Below are 24,374 nucleotides of genomic sequence, written 5' to 3'. Positions count from 1 at the left end.
CCTCCTGTTCGAGTTCTTTCCCTTTTGTTGTGTGCCGCTTTCTTCTGCAAAAATGAAATACAACTTTTTAGAAAGGGCGTCTTTCTGCTGGGTGGGACACATACAGCTGGTCACATTTACAATTGCATTGAATAAATGAAAATATTACTTACACTAACTAGTTCACCAAGGCCCTGCCATTTCTATTTACACTGACTTCCAGATCTCGTGGTGTTCACCACTGTGCAGCAATCTTCTGCAACTTGGTTCCAGCGTTTCTTCATTTCTTTTGGTGCAACTTTTATGTGCTGGTATCCAGCTCCTGCTATCTGTTCTCAATCACAGTAACTAGTGCCCCCAGCAAGAAATTCTTGGTCCTTGGTCCGCGTTGCATATTGCTGCAGCTGCGATTTTTCCAATGCTCTCACACAGCACTCCTTCTCTCACGCACACAACTGGCTCTTTAAAAATGTTCAATTGCCAAATCCGAGCTGTACTGAGTATGCGTGTCCATTGGAATGTCAAAAACGTAACTTTTTTTCCCCACGCATGCGCAGAAAGCATGGCTTTGCTTTTTGGTGCAGACAGCAGGCTCCGCCCCTCGAGGCGACTGGACACACTGCGCGGCTCAAAATTCCATTTATAGATCGGGGAAACTTTGGAAAAACCCAGTGTAACTCTGGCAATACGCCAGAAAACGGGCTTGGGGAAAATTGAGCCCTTAGTGTGGAACCAGACTCCAAGGAAACAGAGGTAGGAGCAGCTCCAAAACACTTCGTGCTAATTTTCTGACCTGTGCTCCCCACAAGTACAGCTACACACTGGGAGCTTGACAGTGTTAAAGGTACCCTGAAATTCATAGTATTTGGTCGTCCTTTCTCGCCATCCTTTTAAAGTTTTAATCTGAATTTACCTTGTGTTGTGTAGGCATGCCTGTTCACTGTGTGATGTCTGTAACACTGTCTTGCAACATCGAATGTACCCTTGTACTGTACACACCTTACCGGTACACTAGAGGGTGCTGTTGCTGGAGACCCAGGGGTTGCCTGCACACGGCAGGTGACCCAGTATAAAAAGGAACACACAGCTTGTTGTCAGCATTCAGGAGCTGCTAATAAAAGACTGCAGGTCTGCACAGTCAAAACACCATATCCTGCCTCGTGGGGTCATTACTAAAGGTGCCTACATACACCACAACTGGCGACGGGAATACGAACTACACGCTCAACATGTCTAACCACAGCAACTTTCAGCATTTTACAGAGGGGGAAGATTGGGATGCTTTTATGGAAAGATTGGAACACTTCTTTATAGCCAACGACCTGGACGGGGACACACCAGCCACACTACCGAACAAACGCAGGGCCATCCTGCTTAGCAGTTGTGGGCCCACCATCTAAGGTCTCATCAGGGACTTACTAGCCCCAGAGAAGACAACCACCAAGAGCTATGAGGAACTTATAACAATCATACAGGAACAACTAAAACCGAAAGAAAGCATCCTCACAGCCAGGCACCGGTTCTAGACTTACCAGCGACCTGAGGGCCAAGAAATTGCCAAGTATGCTGCATACTTAAGAAGACTAGCTGCACCATGTGAGTTTGGTGACCACCTTAATGAAGCACTAAGGGACATATTTGTCATCGGAATCGGCCACAAAGGCCTCCTACACAAATTGCTCTCGGCTGACATCACAGTCACCCTGCAGAAAGCAATTCAAGTGAGCCAGGCCTATATGGTTTCGGCCAGCGACTCCCGGTGAATACTGACCCAGGACTCTAAACCGGCAAGAACAGTGCACCGCATGGGCATTTCTAAAGGCAGAAATGCTGCCCCGAGTCCCGCAACCCTGAGTCCGCCACATGGGGCAAACTGGATGGCCCCGTGCTGGCGCTGTGGAGGAAATCACAGGGCCCACCAGTGCCGCCAGAAAGACTATGCATGCAAAGGCTGAAAAGAAAAAGGGCACCTTCAGAGAATGTGCAGAAAAGGCTGTACTCACTGTGTTTCTGATGAGTTGGCTAATCACCGGGGCTCCGACACAGATGAAGATGAAGCTGCTCTAACCCTGAGAGAAGAGTATGGAATCTTTATCTGCTCCAACGGAAGTTCTCCGTGGATGATGGAAGTGGACATCGACGGGGTCCCAGTCTCCATGGAGATCGACACAGGGGCGAGTCAGTCTGTGATGAGCCAAAAGACCTTTGAAAAAATTTGGAGGAATCCTGCCACTCGACCAAAACTGTCTCCTGTCCAGGCAAAGCTGCTCACCTATACCAAAGGTAAAATCTAAATCGTTGGCAGTGTAGACGTCCAGGTCTCCCAGGGCAGCGTGTTGCACAAACTCCCCCTGTGGATTGTAGCCAGCGACGGTCCCACGCTGCTGGGCAGGAATTGGATGAACCGGGTCCACATCAGGCGAAGTAGTGCTGTGGAAGAAAAGAGCACCACAGCCTGCCTGCAGCAAGACCACAGAATGACTGCAGCACCACAAGCATATGGAAGTAAAGAGCACCACAGCCTGCCTGCAACAAGATCACAAAATGTCTGCAGCACCACAAGAACGGGGAATAAAAGAGCACCACAAAATGGCTGCAGCACACCAAGCAGCAGACCTGCATTCAAAATGCGAGTCAACATGGAGGAGCATCATGTGACATCGAGAGGCCAATCGGATTTGAAAGCTCCCTGAAAGGAGACCGGTAACCAAAAACATTTAAAGGGGAAGTTCCAACTATTTGAGTACACGGACTTTAAAGCTAAAGATGCATTAAAGGGTGCAAGTATGAAAATGTATGCAATGTAACCATGGATTGTGATGCTGGTTTAACTAATGTGACTAATGAGATGAATGCAGGTGTCAGTAAGGTTAAGAACAAGATATTTTGCTTAACAATAATGATAGAGATTGTGAAATGCCTAATGTAACCATGTCTGTTGAAACCAGGACACCCAAAAGTGATGCAAGTGCTAGAATGTATAATGCAGGCTGTGTGATCAGAGCCAAGGTGTCATGTATACTGGTAGGACACTGCCAAAGGACATTGGGTCCTACAGGGACCATGCTAATGCCAATAGAATCCCCCTGTGGGAGACCCCCAGGTCCAGCAGGCTAACTGACCATGTACCATGTACCCTGGACCTTTGGAAAGTATGTGATGCCCCTTGCAGGACACACACACAGACAGTGGGAGCAGACCCACTACAGGGACAGTGGTCAATGGGCAGCCCAGCTGCCACCAATGGCAACTGGCACCAGACCAGCCCTACAGCCCCTGGCCACCAGGGCCAACACCAGAAGCATGAGGCCAATGCCCTCCAGCTTTCCTGGCAAACCCTGGGATGACCTGACCCTCATCCCCATTGGTGGGCAAGGAGCCCACCCAGTCTTGTGGCCCTGCCCACCACCCCACAACTACCCACATCACAGTGAATACACACCACCCACTGCTGCCATGGCTACCTCCTCGAGGAATCCCACAACAGTGACACCCACTTGGTTTGTGTGTGAGGGAGGGGAAACGTACGAGGCCAGCCTCAAGCACAGGGGTCACACCTGGCAACCACACAACCCTCACCACAACCTCCCATAGCCCACCATTGATCACCTCCCCTGGTCATGGCAACTAGGATATGAAAAATGCTCAGGGGGGAGTATTGTTGTGTAGGCATGCCTATTCACTGTGTGATGTCTGTAACACTGTCTTGCAACACTGAATGTGCCCTTGTACTGTACACACCTTACCGATACACTAGAGGGTGCTGTTGCTGGAGACCCAGGGATTGCTTGCACACAGCAGATAACCCAGTATAAAAAGGAACACACAGCTTGTTGTCAACACTCAGGAGCTGCTAATAAAAGACTGCAAGTCTGCACAGTCAAAGCACCATACCCTGGTCTCACGGAGTCATTACTAAAGGTGCCTAAATACACCACACCTTGCCTACCATGTCATCATTTTTCTAGCGTCTAATTTGAGCTTCCTTAATCTTGCCTTGAAATTCAACCCCTTTACATTTTGGCAGGAAATGCTGGTGTTGTTGGACAGATGTGTCAGCATTTTTTGGGGAGAGGGGAAAAGGACAGATTGATGCTTGGGAGTGGGCACCTTCCATTAAAATTTGGTATCAACCTCCTTTTCCTTCTCCCCGGGTCGCTGGAGCCTGCTCTACTTTACCAGATTTTCCAGCTTCCATTTCTACTTGCCTCACCCCTCGCAGCCTTAGCTATTGACACATTCTCTTGTGTCTCGTTCATGTCTTTCATTTCTCTCTTTATGCATGTTATTGTCTCACGTTAGTATCATAAAGTCAGTTCACCACTTTCTGCTTTCCCTTAAATTACTTGAGGGTTCTACCTCCTCTCTCGCGTGTGTATATTTTCCCTTCCCTTTATTCTGTCCCTTTGTAAATGCTGTTGATTTGTAATGGTCTACATCTAAAACATTAACTTCTCTGCTCTCTCCGTAGTTGCCGACTGGCCTACTGAGTGTTTCCAGCCTTTTCTGTTTTTGTTTTAGATTTACAGCATTTGTAGTTTTTTGCTCCCCCTTTACACTTGGGATCAGTCTGATGCTTTATTTCAGTGCCTTTTTTAATGGAAGTATTGCCACGAATCACCTCGGAGGTTCTCCCAATCAGCCCGCGTTACTTTGGATAAGCCACGGTATTGGGATTGTGAACTGATCAACGCATTGCACAGCTTTAGTATAACTTTTCTCTAAAGCTTGTATTCTACTCTTCAAGCTAAACATTTTTATTAATTGCCTCACCCCATTTTCTATACATTGAAAGTAATTTGCCTAGTATTACACCTAGTCCCTTTCTAAGTCTCCCTATGCTAATTCAGTTACATTCATTACATACTCAGGCTGGATTCCATCCTCCCTCAGCACTAAAACCTGGTCAAAGTCAGCAATAATATCCAACATGACTGTGCCCATGGAACACAGTACCTCCTGGTCTCCTTTGACCTCTTGTGACTTTCAACAGGTTGATCACTCCATTGTCTTTCAGTGCCTCTATTTAATTGTCCATCAGTGGCACCACCCTATCATGGTTTCACTCTGACTTATTCCAAAACAGTCAGTAAATTGCCTCCAGTGACTTCTCTTCCCATGCCTGCACAGTCACTTCCAATTTGCTCTACTGAACCAAGTAAGAACTGATTTTTTTGGTACAAAATTCTGTTTTGCTCGTTAACATTTTTGCATATTTTTGTAAACAGCAAGATAAGATTTGGAGATTTACAGTCCTTTTGGGAAAATTATGAATTTGATGATGCCTTTAATGTAATGCTTGTAATGTAAAGGTTAGTAAGAAAAGCAAAAATGGTACAGATTTATGGCATGAAGCAAAGGAAGATTTATGCTAGAAACCAAGGGCTGAATTTTCAGCTTTTTGCGATTTCGCCTGTTTCCGGGCGCAAATCACGGCGGAATCAATATGTTAGCACCGGGTTAGCATTAACGCCAGAGCACGCAACTTTCGCCAAATGAAAGATCATGACTAGCATTAGCGCCAACTCCGGCATTGCACCACAGAATTTGTGCGGTGGAGCTGAAAGTTCTGGCGCTAAAAGATCGGCTGTTCTGCACATGCACAATTTGTTTTTTCTTCCCGCACTTCTGGTCTGCTGTCCGTTCGCAAACACTAATGCAGGGAGTGGCTACGCGCATGTACACCCAGGGCTGAATCAACCATTTCATAATTCGATTTTGATCATGGAGGAGGAGGATAGCAGACAGACTTTTGGCTAAATCGTCTGGCGTGCTAACGAAGCCCTCGTGGAGGCTGTGGAGAGAAAATGGCAGGAATTATATTGGAGGGGTGGATCTAGACCCCTGCCAGCCATTTTTAATCAAATATGGAGGGAAATCGCTGAGGAGGTCTCTGCCTCAGACACAGTGGCCAGGAGAGGCACACAGTGCCGAAAAAAGTTCAATGATCTTTGTAGAGTCGTTAGAGTACAATTTTTATTGATGCCCCCCTTCATTACTTCAATTATAAATCTGACACTATTTGTTCTCATGCTTTTGGTGCCTGTCAGCAGTCTGTGGGTGTTCTCATGCTGTTGCTGTCTCTCAGCACTCTGAGTTGCCTCCTAAAATACATGACACATAGGTAGGCTTAGTTTGGTACCCTATTTGCCATGAATGATCTTTACACATTATTAAGATTGCCTTCAGAGATCTCATATTTTGTTTCCGCACTTCGATGTCTTCCTGATGAACCACGTGCAACTTCCAAGGTCATTAAACAGAGGATTGTATTACATTCAGACAGTATGGTATGGTATGTTATGGTGGCTCTCTGTGTGTTCCACAAGAACAGATGGACCCTCTGGTAACCATTCCCATTTTCATCTTTGCAGGCAAAGAAGTCACATAACTGTCAGGTGCAGACAGGCGATGATCCACCTCAGATCCTGCCACTTACCGAACTCGAGGAGCGAGTGGCAGGCCTCATTGGCATCTCAGGTCAGGCAACTGCCACTGGGGGCACTGATCGCTGCTTGGATACTGAGGGAAAGTCCTGCACACTCCTTGGGCTGGTTTGGGGCAATGTGATACAGTGTCTATCAACTAGGGTTGGGGCAATGTGATGCAGTGTCTGTGGACTCGGGTTGGGTCAATGTGATGCAGTGTCTCTGGACTACATATAATGGAGTAGCGGCGGTCCTTCAAATGAGTCTGTGCTATGTGACATTCCTCATGTCACTCTGCCCCCTCCCCTGCTGCTAACCACTCGTTTGTTACTTTCTACTTCCAGATGACCAGTCATAGGCACTGCATCCCTCAAGGAACCAGTCACAGCTGCAGCATCCCTCACATCAACCATCTATGTCAGGCCATCATGTGGTGGAGGAGGAGAAAGAGGAAGAGGAGTTCAGAGATCAGCCAACTTCGGGGCAGATGGACTCTACATCTCTTTTTCTACTGGCAATCACCTCGTCTGAGGAAGATGTAACTTTCTCGGGTTTTGAGACCTCTGAGGCACCTGGGACTAGTGGCGTGCAGCAACACAATTCTGGGGTTGAATCCCGTATGCCATCTCTCCGGAGGATGAGCCGGCAAAGTCGGTCTGTTGACAGACAGGCAGATGTGGAACTGGATATGGTGGGATTGTCCAGGGAGAGCATCCAGCTCACCAATCAGCTTCTTGATGTCTTGGGTAGGATTCCCGTGACCATCGAGAATCTCACTGCGATCATTACAAGTAGGGTCGCGGATTGTCAGTGCGAGCCGTGAAACCTGCGAGGCCATCAGTGCCCACACGAGGCTGGTGGCCTCTACCAGTAACACTGGAGTCCCGGAGAGTGTGGCAAGAAGCCTTGCCGAATATGGTGCATCACAGGCACAAGCTCTGCTTCAGCTTGGGCAGGTGTTGCAGTCCATAAACCCTTCCGATATACTCTCTGCGTTCCCCAGTGTTACACCCCGACCCACACCACCTGTGACTGGCGAGCCTCTTCATCGGCATCACCAGTCAGAAGCTGGGCCTTCCACGCCTTGAGCTGGGTCAGTGTCTCCCCAGGTGGCGTCTCCAATGTCTCCCCCCCAACATAGAAGCGCCCTGGCAACTTTGCTGCACGCCATTTTGGTGCCACTTTAGGAATGAGCAGCAGGCAAAGAAGGGGGATAAGGGTAAAAGACAGTGGGGCAGGGGTTGCTGCATTATGTTCTACATTCTGTTGTTTATAATGTTGTTGGTGTTGTTGTTGCATAATCGCACAGCTGGGTGCAGATAATTTGTTATTTTATTAAAGTTTCAAAGTTTCAAAATTAAGTTAAAGTTATAAAAGTTTATAATGTTAAATTATTTTGTTCACCTTAACCATTCCTGTATAGTGTCTCATTCACAGAATAAGAGAGGAAATAGTTAACATGCTGGGCAATGGTCAAACGTGCCATTTACTCTTCAAGCAAAGCGTTGAATTATGAGCTGCTGACGTAAGGCTTTTGCAGCTGCAAAATTTCCATGATGCCTCACCTATAGTTGTGGTGGGGGTGGTGGTGGCATGGGTTCCTCGCCAGGCTCCTCTTCCTTGTTGTCTTCCTCCTCCTCCTCCTCCCTCCACCCCCACACCAGCCACCCCCTCTCCTGAGCGGGTCCTGCAATCCCCAGTGGCAAATCCTGTCCCCTCATGATGGCGAAGTTGTATAGCATGCAGCACACCACAATGAACTCAGAGACCTGCTGAGGGGGGTATTTCAGGCAGCCTCCAGAGTGGTCCAGACATCGGACGCGCTGCTTCAGCTCTCCAATTGTCTTTTCTGCGATATTGCAAGTGGCCGCATGGCTCTCATTATAGCGATGCTCGGCTTGTGTCTGAGGGTTCCGGAGGGGGGATCATGAGCCAGGTGGCGAGGCCGTAAGTTTTGTCCCCCAGCATCCAGCTCTGGCCTTGTGGTTGGCACTGGAACATGTGTGAGACACTGCTTTCCGGCAAGATGAATGCACCATGGATGCTTCCTGGATATTGGGCATTGACTGCCATGATGCGCTGAGTATGGTCGCAGACGATCTGTACGTTCATGGAATGGAATCCCTTTCAGTTTCAGTAAACCTCTGCATTCTGTAAAGGTGCTCGCAGGGCGATATACGTACAGTCAATGGCACCCTGAACCTTGGGGAAGCCAGCAAATCGTCCAAAACCTACAGCCCTCTCATGTTGGGTCTCCTTGGTCATTGGGAAGTTTATGAAGTCCATCCTGCGTGCGTACAGGGCAGTAGTCACCTGGCGAATGCAGCAATGTGTAGCGTGTTGCGAGATGGAGCATATGTCCCCCACTGATGCCTGAAAGGAGCCGGAGGCATAGAAGGCAAGTGCTGCAGTCACCTTCACCTCGACGGGCAGTGCAGTCCCGGTGCCGTTGGTAGGCTGCAGGTCTGCCTGTACGAGCTGGCATATCTCTGGCAGCACTTCTTTTCGGAAGTGCAGCCTTCTAATGCACTATGCTGGAGGTATGAGCGATATTCCCTGTAAACTCGTGGGGGGTAAGGTGCAGCGATGCACGACCATTTACATCATCCACACTGTGAAAACAGCGGGCGGGCACTAAGCTTTAGCGTCACCGCAAATCCATTGCCTGAAATTCCACCCAAGTGCAAAGTCTTGTGTGCCTCGTTTCACGACAAAAAAAAAATTGTTTTTGTGCCCCGTCCAGGTGCTAAATGGGGCACAAATTAGCCAAAAATCAAGCCCCAAGTGTACGATAAACTATCCAGATATCCAAAACCCCATCTGAAGGAACCAAGGCCCTGGAAGGTTCCCCAGGACATGCTTTGGAAAAACTGGTTGAGGCAAATCCTTGGTGGGAATCCAGGTAAGGGGAAAAACCTGGAGAGAAAAATTCTCGGTTAAGAAAACAATGGAAAGAAATAGCAGACTGGGGCAAATTTTAGAATCCTGTCTCTAAAAGTACTGGACAGCTGTTGAAACCACAGTGCAATTTTACAAAGCAAGTTGAGGGGTTGGAAATCTGATGAACATAGCTGGAACCTGAACATCAGATTGTATACTTTCTGAATAGAAGACATCTCGGTTCAAACCTAGAATTATAAATCAGCAACAAGTTACCAAGAAAGACACTAAATCTATCTGGAAGGATGTGTGTATAGAATCCTGATTTATATAGATAACATGATCAGTGGGAGATGTGGTAGGAAAAGTTCGGACTATAGTTACCTGGGATTCTGTTTGGCATACCAGTTTTCACAATATTTACACCCGGAAGCTGTCACCTATAAATTTGTGGGCATATCTGCCTAAATTAGAATGATACAAGCCTATAAAGAATTTCATGCCTAAATGTTATACCTTGATGAACAGCTTATTGAAGAGCTCCCTAAACATTAATTATGCTAGTAGACGGAAAAGATTTTAAATAGAAGATTGATTTCATCAGGATGACCCATGTTTGTACAATATTTGGTCAATTGATTGATAATATCTGAAAGAAGTTTACTTTCATTGGGCTCAATTTTCCCCAGGCCCATTTTCTGGCATACTTGCCCGAGTTGCGTCGCTTAATTACGTGAATAGATGCACCAGGAAAAAATCTTCGTAGTTTCTCCGATATTTTGCCTCTAATCTGCAGCCGCGCAACTTGGCCAGTCGCCTCGGGGGCGGGGGCGGGGGTGGGGGGTGGAGCCTGCGGTCTGCGCTGGAAAAAGGAGCCAGACCTTCAGTGCATGCGCGGGGGAAAAAAGTGACGTTCTTGACATCGCTGAAATGGCCGCGCATGCGCAGTGGAGCTCCGAGTCTAGGAGACTTCCTTTAGCTTCATATAGTGAGTAACCTTCGAGGTCTGTCAACAAGTAATGGTTAGGTGACAGTGCAATAGATTTCAAGAAGCTGTAGATTATAACACACAGTCTGTCCGCGCCCCCCCCCCCCACCCCCGAGCCTCTCTGATGCCTTCCGCCGCTCTGTGGCCCCCGACATCAGCCAGTTTGCTCCCTTCCCACTCCCCAGCCTCCCGGTCTGCTCCCCCACCCCTAGCCCTGGCCGAAGAACTTGCCAATGCATTCTCCCGCCCCTGGCCGAAGGGCTTGTCGGGTGCGTTGCCGAAGGGCTTGTCGGGTGCGTTCACCCACCCCTAGCCCAGGCCGAGTGGCCTCCCGGTGTGTTCTCCGCCTCTAGCCCAGGCCGAATGGCCTCCTCCCTCCCGGTCTCAGCACCTAACTACACTCGAAAGGCTTCCCCCCACCCCCGCTCCCTCCCCCCACCTCTCTCTCCCCCTCTCTTTTACCTTTCCTGCTGCTGCTATCCGGACATCTGCTGCACTTACCTGCGCCGATTTCTTTAACTCTCCGCAAGGGTTTCCTTGAGAGGCCACATACGCTGGCCTAAGTAGAAATGGAGTAATTATTAGCTGGCCAAAGTTGCCTAAATGGCTAGAATTGGCATAGGTAGCTGGTAACGCCCCCTTTTGAGGAAAAAAAATTACCTAAAAAAAACGTAACTAAGTCAGTTACGCTGGTGCAAATTGATTGGGGAAACTGGGAATTTTTAAGTTAGGCCAGAAAAAGCAGACTACTCCAAAAAAAACGGAGCAAATACTGGGAAAAATTGAGCCCATAATAATTTTCACATCAATTCCACTGTATTCTTAGATTGCATTGTACATGTGTCCTCTGAGGTAGGAGTGGAAATGAAAAAACACTGGTTCACTTTTAATATGAACTTATCTGATTTAGCCCACAGGGTACATATTCCCTTTAAGTAAGTGCTTTGTTTCTTGCTATAGCTTGTGTTAGTGTGTGCGACTCAGCAGAAAACTAGAAGAGCTAGGGAATTCTCCTGGCTAACATGCACCCCTCAACCAATATAACCAAAACATAGTAGCTGGTCATTTATCTCATTGCTATTGGTGGGACCTTGCTGTGCGCAAGTTGGCTGCCATGTTTACTTACATTGCAACAGTGACAACATTTCAAAAAAATCAAAAGTACTTTGTTGACTGTGAAGCACAGGGACATCCTGAGGAATTAAAAGCATAATATAAATGGAAGTTCTTCTTCGGGAGAAGCTTAAGGTATCCTTGTGGGGCCAGGAGGAGCAGTCATATTTGGTTTTGGCCCCACAAGGAGATCTTAAAAAAAAAAATGTTTTACTTACTTGGGGTTCCTGCGGCCCAATGTTAAAATGGCGGGCGTGTCCCAGTGATGTAATTGGCAATTTTAATCCTGCTCCTCTAGGGTGGGCGGTCTTCCTGTGATTGGTATCTGGCTAGTTAAAATGGTGGGAGGCAGGAACATATCGCAAACCCCAACCCCCTCTCCCGCCATCTTAGCCAACCTGCCTGCACCATTCCTGTCAGGCAATTAAGAAGAGTTCAAATATCCCCTTTAGTGTTTCTCAGGTTGCCTTCAAAAAGATTGGGGGGGTGGGGGTGAGATGAAATGCATGTGTGAAAAACATGATATCTAGTTCAGATCACAAGAGGGGGACATATTGGTCACAACCCCTGGTTACACAATCATATAATTAAAGATTTAGCAGTGCATAGACACTCTCCATATACAAGGTGTTCATACTGCTGATGGGAGTGACCTGCATCGCTGCAATCCAAGGCACACCTGAAACGTGTAACACATGGTATAAAACATTTGCCTTTATAAAATAGTGTATCATCTGAGATATTGTGAGTAGTTTCACAGGAGATTCACTACTAATATGAAAATGTCATACATGATCAGTACACACAATATTTTTCTTCGACCTATGACACATCATACTTTTTACCACACAAAGGCCTTGTTAATGAGGTATAACAGAAAAAGGTTGGGAAGGGATTTAACTATAATCTCAATAAATTGCTACCTACTATCCAACTCAACTGCAAACTCCCTTTGGTTATCTTTAGCATTCAATAGCTTAGAACTTACATTGGACATGGAATTACTGGAACATTTTTATTTTAGTTTAATATATGGACAATTAGATGGAAAAACATTTCCTTGCAAGGTTATTGGATTGGTACATTCCGTGTATTTATCAGTCATGTTTTCAATTCTGCCAAAATTGCTGACAAATTTTCAAAATCAATGTACGAACATCGAATATCTCTGCCTACCACTGGCCAAATTGGGATAGTAGAGTATATATTCCATGATATCATCGTCTGTTTCTACTTTAAGGTCATCTTTTCAGCTACGGTTTCTGAATTGTATTCTTGTTTGTACTTAAAAAAAACATTCAAAATTACAATCTCAGCAATTTCATCCAGTTTCAATTAAATATAACTTTTATTATAATATATTATGCTGCTAAACCAAAATACGTAATTCATGTATATACTGTTTATTCTTTGCATTAGGCTAGAATTTGCACTCCATCGCTGTCCGGTTTCTCGGCGGTATTGGCCATTTTGGGCGAGAACCGGGTTGGCGAAAAATTCCCTACCTGAGGCACGCTGGGGAGAGGACCACCGGCGTGCAACATCCACAGATCGCCCTGACACAATCTTTGGCTGAGCAGGGACCCATAGGTAAGTATAAAAAAAAATCCCCTCCCCATTAATATTCAGTTTCAATGTAATTGTGGATCTCCAGATTTTCAGCAGAAGTTTAGTAAATGTTATAACTAAGTCCTCAGCAATTTTGCTGCAATGTAAAGTGAGTGAATACAGAGTGGAGCGAGTGGAGCAAGTGGAAACCTTGCGGAAATTCTTGACTCTCAAATGCCTCACCTGAAGGACAGTGTGAATATGCAGTGTTTTGGATAATGAGGCCACACTGGTGGAAGCGTGGATCAGCAGAGCTGGGCAGTAGGTAAGTAGGTCTGCAAGAAAAAGGTGAGTGATTGGTTTTTTTACTAATTGTTTTCAAAATCTGTTGGGGTGATTTAATTTAAAAATGTCTTGGGAATGTTTTGGGGATTTTTTAGTTAGGTTTTTAAAAAAATTATTTTTCTTTTTTTGGTGTTAGGCCCAACCCACAGCCTCGGTGTAAATTTTTATAGATTTTTAAAAATTTTCCCCCATTTTCTTTAGGCACCGCCCAATCTAGGAGAAATTGCACTTTTCTGTCCAGATAGGGGGTGCAAGGCCCATAATTTTTCGCTGGGCGGATTTAAAAACATTTTGTCGGGAAGGTTTCGCCGGCGATTATCTTCCCAGCCTTAGCGGCTTTTTGGGCGGCAATCGGGTGCTGGCGGGCTTTGGGGAAATTCTAGCCCTCTTATTTGATTGTATAACAATGGACCTATCAGCAATCAATTGGGAATATCCAAGTTCTGATTGAATACCTCAGAATAATACTGAGGTACAGCTGACATACAGATTATCGCATCTCATTTCCAGTAAAAGCTTTATCTACTTCATTTTCAAATACCTAGCTTAAAAGCAGATACTCACAAAGATGATTAAATGCACTAATTTTGTGCAGTCTGGCATTCTTGGTCACAACCCACATCCCACAATTTGTTGTATTTGGCTGTTCTTCTGACAAGACATACATCCTTCCTTCAGCTTGCTGGCGAATTACGGACTCCTCCGCAGCTTCCACCAGCGTGGCCTCAGTATCCAAAACACTGCATATTCACACTGTCCTTCAGATGAGGCATTTGAGAGTCAAGAGTTTCCGCAAGGTTGAGTGATCCACTTGCTCCACTCTGTATTTACTCACTTTACATTGCAGAAAAATTGCTGAGGACTTAGTTACAACATTTACTAAACTTCTGCTGAAAATCTGGAGATCCACAATTACATTGAAACTGAATATTAATGGGGAGGGGAGTCACAGGAAAGCAATAGTTCTTCAGGGATTTCACACTGCGTGCTCCACTTACTTGTCGGAAGTGATCAATTTTGCTGCAACTGCTACTAAATTCAGGACAAAGGAATATCTGCTTTATGGATCTGGTTTTCCTCATCTGTTGAAGAATACAAATCCTGCTTGGTGTAAATGGTTCTGCCAGAAGTGATCATGCATGTGGAAAATTAAGATTACTGAAGTTGCCGGGTCCCCGCTCAATGTGACACGCCATTTCCAGTAGTGCATTCGCTGATGGTATACTTATTTCTTGCACATGGGAGATTCATTATTAATGCATAATGACCCCTTGCATATGTTAATGAGGGGCCTAATGCATGTTTTAGGATCCTTGAGGGAAATTGGTTCATTACTACACTGAAAAAAGCATTATTGGAATGCTCCACTTGCATCAGAGCAATCCATTTAACCAATGTAGCTCTTTAATCTCTACTCCCTAAGGGAGCACTTAACATAGAAACATAGAAAATAGGTGCAGGAGTAGGCCATTCGGCCCCTCGAGCCTGCACCACCATTCAACGAGTTCATGGCTGAACATGCAACTTCAGTACCCCATTCCTGCTTTCTTGCCATACCCCTTGAACCCCTAAAATGCAGTAGTACTGAACTTAACAAACCAGCAAAGATTAGGATAATATATTAGCATATAGAATATACAAAGAGACAAACATTGATGGACAGGAAAAGATCCACTATCCATCCATCCTGTCCCACACAATTGTGATGCCTTGTTGTGTGGCCCCCGACATGCGAGCACCATCGGAGCAGGCCGGGGAGCGGAAGGAGCAGCATGGCGGCCTCCCAATCCAGGGAGCAGGAGAGCAACGGCAGTGAAAAGTGACGTCTCCAAGATCCAGGTCAGTGATTGGAGCGTGGGCAGGTACATCAGGAGCGGCGAGATCGGGGCGAAGGAGCAGCGAGAGACCGTAGAGGGACTTGATCGGGGCCCAGGAGAGGTGCGAGTTCGGGGCCCAGGAAAGGCGAGGGCCCAGGGGCAGCACGGACCAGCCCATACTGCAATATGTGTGCGCACTCGGCCTGTGCAGCAGAGGTAGTCTCCAATCATCTTGGTTAATCCTTGCTGCTGGACCAAGACCTAGCTCTGCCAAGCCCGTGTGGTGGCTGGTGTGCAACGGCGACCACACATTAAAAAAATCCATGCACCGGCATCTTCCACCCTTCAAGATTTAGTTCTGGACCTGGAATTTTAGGTCCTTCATTGAAACACCTGTGAACTTTTTGGCGTGTAAGCAAGTCATCCTTGTTTTGAGGGACTGCCTATGATGATGATGATGATGCCTTGTGCATCATGATACATACATTCCTCACCCCGCCCAAAAGGCATCTCATTTCCTGGGAGAGATGAACAAACAGATAAAATTCCAGGCCAATTACGGGAAAATAAATTGCAAAAGTCTTCTCTAACCCCCTTAGGCCATCTAAACGAGTTCATGAGACTACTCTGGTCCTGATTAATGTTATACAGTACCTATCTTTTGTACGAGATGGTCCCGCCCCTGCCAGAAACAGGTCCAGCTCTCGCTTGAAGGAATTCATTGAATCAGTGTTCACCACAAAAGCTGGCAGCTTGTTCCACAGGTCCTCTATTCTCTGGGTACAACCTCCTTTAGTTTACAGAAACATTTTTGTTTTCATTTTATTTGTCTTTGTACATGACCAGCCAGCCATCTTGGCTTTTTCTTCCCGCACTCCCTTCCTTTGACTTTGGGCACATACATGTCTTCCACAGGTTTTATTTTGTTCTTAAAAACTTTCCATTTATATTCTGCATTGGTTTCATTACCACCCAGTAGGGATAATATTAATCTGTTCCAAATCTTCTGCTCTTTTAGTAAAGTTGGCTCTCTGTAATCTGTAATGATTTGTAGATTTTCAGTAACTTTGGTGCTATCAGCCAATTGAAACTGTATAATATTGTAGTCACTGTTGCCCAGGTATTCTCCCACATGGAGATCTGATACCAGGTTAGGCTCAATACTAAACACTAGATTTAGATATGATTGCTCCTGATTTGCTTTTTGACATGCTGAGTCAGGAAACAATCTTGTATATTTTCAACAAATCTTTCAGTTGCACTTCCTACCATAACAGAGGGTAAACCACCGTGCTGCTGAATTCCAGCAAAATTAAAGTCTCCCATCAAACAGAGATCACATGCTTCATTAACATTGCTTACATTACAACAGTGACTACATTTCAAAAGACTCCTGAAGAAAGGAGCAATATTTTTTTCGAGATCAGCTCCCTTAGTGGGAAGCGGGGAGGGGGCCTAGGAGTACACTTCAAGTGTAGGGCGGAGAGAAGATCTGAGCAAACCCCCTCCCAACTATAGCAGGTGGGTGCTAGAGTTTCTGGTTGCATGGGGCAGGCAGGTACCAGTGTGATGCTTGCTTGCCCCATGCTTGTGAAAGGACATCCACTGACCTCATATATTCTGGCAGGATCAGGCCTGGAAACCAGCAACATAATCTGGGCAGGCAGGGGAGGAGGTGAGGTGGGAGGGGCAGAAATGGATGCGGATGTCTAACTGACCAGCTGGAGTGCACGCAGCCCTTTAATTTGGATCTGCTGACCAGATTTTCTGCATTCTCCATTAGGATTACTCCCTTGCACAAGACCAAAGCTGCAGAAGCAGCATAAATCCATATTCAAATGAGTTGACCATGCAAAATTGAGAGCATCCGTCCACTGTGTTGCTAGTTAGCTTTGCTCCAGCAATCGGTAAAAAAGTCTTAATTCTGCTGGTAATGAAAAATCGCTTTTCTGATTCTTTGTGTCACTCCATCATATATGCCTTACTGACTTCGATGTGTTACATATGCCTGTGCCAAAATAACTGGCTCTAGAAACAATTCAAAGTCTTCACGAACTATAAATGTGAGGCATTCATTTCATGCATCTGCCAATTCCTGCCTGATACGTTTTAATATTTCTACTCAACTTATCACTTAAAAGACTTAGAAAGTCTTAGGATAAGGGACTGGAATGAGGAGGAATTTCTTCACTCAGAGTTGTGAATCTTTGGAATTTTTTATTCCAGAGCGCTGTGGATGCTCAGTCGTTGAGTATATTCGAGACTGAGATCGACAGATTTTTGGACACTAAGGGAATCAAGGGAAATGAGGATAGGGCGGGAAGTTGGAGTTGAGGTAGAAGATCAGCCATGATCTCATTGAATGGCGGAGCAGGCTTGAGGGGCCAAATGACCCACTTCTGCTCCTAATTATTATGTTCTTATCTGGTCTTCAAATCCTTCTCTATGAAATTATGACAGTGCTAAAATAAAATCTGCAATCTAATTTTCTATTCTCTTCTTGCATCCTCCAATACTGGGCACTTTGAGAGCTACATGTTACATCAGTAAGTGCCAAGTGGTCTGGAACAATATCACAATGAACAAATCCAGTTGAACATGATATAAAGTCAAGGGCCCAGAGTTTCTACGGTAGTTCTCCCAATCATCTGCTGTGTCTTCGGCGAGAGATTTGCAAAATCCTCAGAGACAGTCGAAAAAGGCCTAGATATAAAATAACAGTGCTGCCTGCGCTCTTTTTACGGGCGAGAGTGACCCTCGCCCCGCGGTGCCACCGGTCATTTTGCCGCTCTATCGAATGTCTAGGCCATATTCTTTAAAGATCTTCACCGTTAATACAATCAAGGTCCACATAGTTATCCGAGAAATTTTGTTTCCACCATTTTGGCACAAAACATTGCCAGTTCTGGAAAATGTAAGCTGCTGCCTCTATCTAATAACATTTATTACCAGAAATAACAGCCAACCAACATAGGAACATAGGAACATGAGTAGGCCATTGAGCCCTTCCACTTGTTTCACCATTCAATGAGATCATGGCTGATCTGCGACCTAACGCCATATACCCGCCTTTGGCCCATATCCCTTAATATCTTTGGCTAACAAAAAGCTATCGATCTCATTTTAAAATTAACAATTGAGCTTGCATCAATTGCCATTTGCGGAAGAGAGTTCCAAAGTTCTACTACCCTTTGTGTGTGGAAGTGTTTTCTAACTTCACTTCTGAAAGGTCTGGTTCTTATATTTAGACTATAACCCCTCGTCGTAGACTTCCCAACCAGCAGAAATAATTTCTACCTACCCTATCTGTTCCCCTTAATATCTTGAAAACTTTCTAAACTCTAGGGAATACATCCCTAATTTTTGTAATCTCTCCTCATAATTTAACCCTTGGAGTCTGAGTATCATTCTGGTGAACCTATGCTGCACTCCCTCCAAGGCCAATATTTCCTTCCTATGTTGTGGTGCCCAGAACTGCTCAAAATACTCCAGGTGTAGTCAGACCAGGGTTTTGTTTGCTGCTGCATAACTTCTACCCCCTTGTATTCTAGTTCTCTAGATATAAAGGCCAGCATTCTTTTAGCCTTTTTTTTATTATTTTCTGGACCTGTTCATGACATTAACGATTAATGTACCTGGACCCCCAAGTCTCTTTGGACCACCACTGTGTTTAGCTTTTCACCATTTAGAAGTACATTTGTTCAATCCTTTTTAGGTCCAAAGTGGGTGACCTCACATTTGCCTATATTGAAATCCATTTGCCACAGTTTTAGAAAACATAGAAACATAGAAAATAGGTGCAGGAGTAGGCCATTCGGCCCTTCGAGCCTGCACCGCCATTCAATGAGTTCATGGCTGAACATGCAACTTCAGTACCCCATTCCTGCTTTCTTGCCATACCCCTTGATCCCCCTAGTAGTAAGGACTACATCTAACTCCTTTTTGAATATATTTAATGAATTGGCCTCAACAACTTTCTGTGGTAGAGAATTCCACAGGTTCACCACTCTCTGGGTGAAGAAGTTTCTCCTCATCTCGGTCCTAAATGGCTTACCCCTTACCCTTAGACTGTGACCCCTGGCTCACTTTCACTTAATCTGTCGATATCACTTTGTAATTTTATGCTTTCACCTACACTGCCTACAATGCCCTCTATCTTTATGTCATTGGCAAATTTGGATATGTGGTTTTCTATGCCATCATCTATGTCATTAATAAATACTGTGAATAGTTGAGGCCCCAACTCAGAGCCCTGCAGGACGCCACTAGTCACATCCTGCTAATTAGAGTACCGACCTATTATCCCTACTCTCTGTCTCCTGCCTCTCAGCCAATCTCCTAACCAGGTCAATAATTTCCCCTTAATTCCGTGGGCTTCTACCTCAAGCATTGTAAGATTTATATTACCATACAACTAGGTATAGTGCAGCAACATTGTTTCAAAAATTATTTATTTTGAAACGCTTGTTTGAGACAATTAAAAAAAGTAACTTGGGCATCTCCACCTCTTCATGATTAAAGCTTTATAAGGTTCCAGGATGGACAACTTTGAGGCACCAACAAGCAACATCATAGTCCCTCACATTATGAGTTGCCAATCTCAGTCATGCAGAATTGCTATGGGGGAACACAAGCACTTCGCCACAGGGGCAGTGCAGAGAATCAAAGGGGGTTAAATTCAGTCTGCTAATGGGCTGCTAAATCTTGCTGGATTGGGCAGTTAGAAAGAGAAAAACTTGCAGGCTGGTATCAGAGGCGGGAATGGCCTCCGCGGGACGCTGCCGGGGCGATAGCGAAGCTGTCGTTGGCATCACTCCACGCCAACCTTGCGTCCTGCGGGACAATTTCCTCCAGGGAGCACAAAGGGGTCAGCAGGGAGCGATTAGGGATTGGCACGCATGGCGATGACGTAATCGCAGTGTGCACCCCCCACTCGGGGCGAAAACTGTGGCGTGGCGCAAACCCGTTTTCACCCACAAAATCCCGGGGGCTATTCTGGGGGGGGGGGTGCTCTGAATACTGTGCCCAGGCAATAAAAAATTTGTGCCCCGCAGAGACGCTAACGGGGCTATAAAAAGGGGCAATTTCGCCCCCAAAGAGTTCACCCTTGAACACTCATACAACTCCAACAACTACTTTCATAGAAGCACTGGCACAGGTTCTCGGTTTGCCCATTCTCTTCGACACAGCTTGTGGCTGAGAGAAAAAATAAAAATGCTTATTCCTATTGTAGTGTATGGAGAAAGAGTCAGACTGAACACTGTGAGCTCAAAATAAAGTGTGACCTTGGTCTTTTATTGCAGGCCTCCAGAGTGCCTCTCCAACCTGTGAAGCATCCTTAAATACCTGTGCTCCCAAGGGATTATGGGATCCAGGGGATGAGCACTCTGGTGGCTGCACAGAGTAAATACAAGTTTACATATATAACACTCCCCACAAAGTCAATAGGGTAACTATTTACAATGTGAGTTGATCTGGGGCCCTTCTTGCCCTGGTTGATCGTCTCGGTGTGAATGCTGGTGTTGTTAAATCATTTGTTGGGTCCTCGCTGGGCTGCTGTGCAGCTGGCCTTGCTGGGCTGCCTGGTGTGTTGGGCCCTGCTGGGCTGCTGTGGATGATGGGTTCTGCTTCGTGATCAACCGTGGTGTTGGTTGCCATTGGTGTGTATGTTGCGGGATCAAAAAAGGTAGGGTCCAAGGTGGGTTGCTCAGGATAGTCTGTGAATCTAAGTTTGATTTGGTTCAAGTGTTTCCGGTGAATGAGTCCATTTGAAAGTTTGACCCGAAACACCCTGTTCCCCTCTTTGGCCATAGAAACATAGAAACATAGAAAATAGGTGCAGGAGCAGGCCATTCAGCCCTTCTAGCCTGCACCGCCATTCAATGAGTTCATGGCTGAACATGAAACTTCAGTACCCCCTTCCTGCTTTCTCGCCATAACCCTTGATCCCCCGAGTAGTAAGGACTTCATCTAACTCCCTTTTGAATATATTTAGTGAATTGGCCTCAACTACTTTCTGTGGTAGAGAATTCCACAGGTTCACCACTCTCTGGGTGAAGAAGTTTCTCCTCATCTCGGTCCTAAATGGCTTACCCCTTATCCTCAGACTGTGACCCCTGGTTCTGGACTTCCCCAACATTGGGAACATTCTTCCTGCATCTAACCTGTCTAAACCCGTCAGAATTTTAAACGTTTCTATGAGGTCCCCTCTCATTCTTCTGAACTCCAGTGAATACAAGCCCAGTTGATCCAGTCTTTTTTGATAGGTCAGTCCCGCCATCCCGGGAATCAGTCTGGTGAATCTTCGCTGCACTCCCTCAATAGCAAGAATGTCCTTCCTCAAGTTAGGAGACCAAAACTGTACACAATACTCCAGGTGTGGCCTCACCAAGGCCCTGTACAACTATAGCAACACCTCCCTGCCCCTGTATTCAAATCCCCTCGCTATGAAGGCCAACATGCCATTTGCTTTCTTAACCGCCTGCTGTACCTGCATGCTAACCTTCAATGACTGATGTACCATGACACCCAGGTCTCGTTGCACCTTCCCTTTTCCTAATCTGTCACCATTCAGATAATAGTCTGTCTCTCTGTTTTTACCACCAAAGTGGATAACCTCACATTTATCCACATTATACTTCATCTGCCATGCATTTGCCCACTCACCTAACCTATCCAAGTCACTCTGCAGCCTAATAGCATCCTCCTCGCAGCTCACACTGCCACCCAACTTAGTGTCATCCGCAAATTTGGAGATACTGCATTTAATCCCCATGACAGTGCCAGGAAGCCACTTGGGACCTTGTCCATAATTTAATATAAATACAGGATCATTGATTTCAATCTCGTGTGACACATTTGTGTTATCATGGTATGCACTTTGTTGAAGCCGCCTGCTCTCTACCTGTTCATGTAGATCAGGGTGAACTAACGAGAGCCTTGTCTTAAGTGTTCTTTTCATGAGCAGTTCAGCAGGTGGGATCCCAGTGAGTGAGTGGGGTCTCGTGCGGTAGCTAAGCAGGACTCAGGCTAGGCGAGTCTGCAGTGAGCCTTCAGTTACACTCTTCAAGCCTTGCTTGATGGTTTGCATTGCTCTCTCTGCCTGACCATTGGATGCTGGTTTAAACAGGGCAGATGTGACATGTTTGATCCCATTACGGGTCATGAATTCTTTGAACTTAGCACTGGTAAAACATGGCCCATTGCCGCTCACCAGGACATCGGGTAGGCCATGTGTGGCAAACATGGCCCGCAGGCTTTCGGTAGAGGCAGCAGACGTGCTAGCCGACATTATCTCACATTCAATCCACTTGGAGTACGCGTCTACAACCACAAGGAACATTTTAACCAAGAACGGGCCTGCATAGTCGACATGTACACTTGACCACGGCTTGGAGGGCCAAGACCATAAACTTAGCGGCGCCTCCCTGGGTGCATTGCTTAACTGCGAGCATGTATTACATCTGTGAACGCAGGACTCGAAGTCTGCATCGATGCCGGGCCACCACACATAAGAACATAAGAATTAGGAACAGGAGTAGGCCATCTAGCCCCTCGAGCCTGCTCCGCCATTTAACAAGATCATGGCAGATCTGGCCGTGGACTCAGCTCCACTTACCCGCCCGCTCCCCATAGCCCTTAATTCCCTTATTGGTTAAAAATCAATCTATTTGTGATTTGAATACATTCAATGAGCTAGCCTCAACTGCTTCCTTGGGCAGAGAATTCTACAGATTCACAACCCTCTGGGAGAAGAAATTCCTTCTCAACTCGGTTTTAAATTGGCTCCCCCGTATTTTGAGGCTGTGCCCCCTAGTTCTAGTCTCCCCGACCAGTGGAAACAACCTCTCTGCCTCTATCTTGTCTATCCCTTTCATTATTTTAAATGTTTCTATAAGATCACCCCTCATCCTTCTGAACTCCCAACGAGTAAAGACCCAGTCTACTCAATCTATCATCATAATGTAACCCCCTCATCTCCGGAATCAGCCTCGTGAATTGTCTCTGTACCCCCTCCAAAGCTAGTATATCCTTCCTTAAGTAAGGTGACCAAAACTGCACGCAGTACTCCAGGTGCGGCCTCACCAATACCCTGTACAGTTGCAGAAGGACCTCCCTGCTTTTGTATTCCATCCCTCTCGCAATGAAGGCCAACATTCCATTCACCTTCTTGATTACCTGCTGCACCTGCAAACTAACTTTTTGGGATTCATGCACAAGGACCCCAGGTCCCTCTGCACCGCAGCATGTTGTAATTTCTCCCCATTCAAATAATATTCCCTTTTACTGTTTTTTCTCCCAAGATGGATGACCTCACACTTTCCGACATTGTATTCCATCTGCCAAACCTTAGCCCATTCGCTTAATCTATCTAAATCTCTTTGCAGTCTTTCTGTGTCCTCTACACAACCCGCTTTCCCACTAATCTTTGTGTCATCTGCAAATTTTGTTACACTACACTCTGTCCCCTCTTCCAGGTCATCTATGTATATTGTAAACAGTTGTGGTCCAAGCACCGATCCCTGTGGCACACCACTAACCACCATCTTCCAACCCGAAAAGGACCCATTTATCCCGACTCTCTGCTTTCTGTTCGCCAGCCAATTCTCTATCCATGCTAATACATTTCCTCTGACTCCGTGTACCTTTATCTTCTGCAGTAACCTTTTGTGTGGCACCTTATCGAATGCCTTTTGAAAATCTAAATACACCACATCCATCGGTACACTTCTATCCACCATGCTCGTTATATCCTCAAAGAATTCCAGTAAATTAGTTAAACATGATTTCCCCTTCATGAATCCATGCTGCGTCTGCTTGATTGCACTATTCCTATCTAGATGTCTCGCCATTTCTTCCTTAACGATAGCTTCAAGCATTTTCCCCATTACAGATGTTAAACTAACCGGCCTATAGTTACCTGCCTTTTGTCTGCCCCCTATTTTAAACAGAGGCGTTACATTAGCTGTTTTCCAATCCGCTGGTACCTCCCCAGAGTCCAGAGAATTTTGGTAGATTATAACGAATGCATCTGCTATAACTTCCGCCATCTCTTTTAATACCCTGGGATGCATTTCATCAGGACCAGCGGACTTGTCTACCTTGAGTCCCATTAGCCTGTCTAGCACTACCCCCCTAGTGATAGTGATTGTCTCAAGGTCCTCCCTTCCCACATTCCTGTGACCAGCAATTTTTGGCATGGTTTTTGTGTCTTCCACTGTGAAGACCGAAGCAAAATAATTGTTTAAGGTCTCAGCCATTTCCACATTTCCCATT

At 45.9% G+C, this 24,374-nt stretch overlaps 1 protein-coding gene across 1 annotated transcript in view; it reads right to left on the bottom strand.

The window, feature by feature from the left end:
- LOC139264071 (collagen alpha-1(IX) chain-like) overlaps window positions 1-24,374 on the bottom strand; it is a 189,610-nt gene that overhangs the window by 151,869 nt on the left and 13,367 nt on the right. Inside the window, exon 3 of the mRNA XM_070880195.1 lies at window positions 9,952-10,168. Within this exon, the coding sequence (XP_070736296.1) occupies window positions 9,952-10,168 (217 nt within the window). The remainder of the gene's footprint in view (window positions 1-9,951; window positions 10,169-24,374) is intronic.

The sequence above is a fragment of the Pristiophorus japonicus genome, chromosome 1, assembly GCF_044704955.1.
Source record: "Pristiophorus japonicus isolate sPriJap1 chromosome 1, sPriJap1.hap1, whole genome shotgun sequence".
Taxonomy (NCBI): domain Eukaryota; kingdom Metazoa; phylum Chordata; class Chondrichthyes; family Pristiophoridae; genus Pristiophorus; species Pristiophorus japonicus.
The sequence above is the reverse complement of the archived record's forward strand: the minus strand, read 5'-3'. Positions and strand labels throughout refer to the sequence as shown.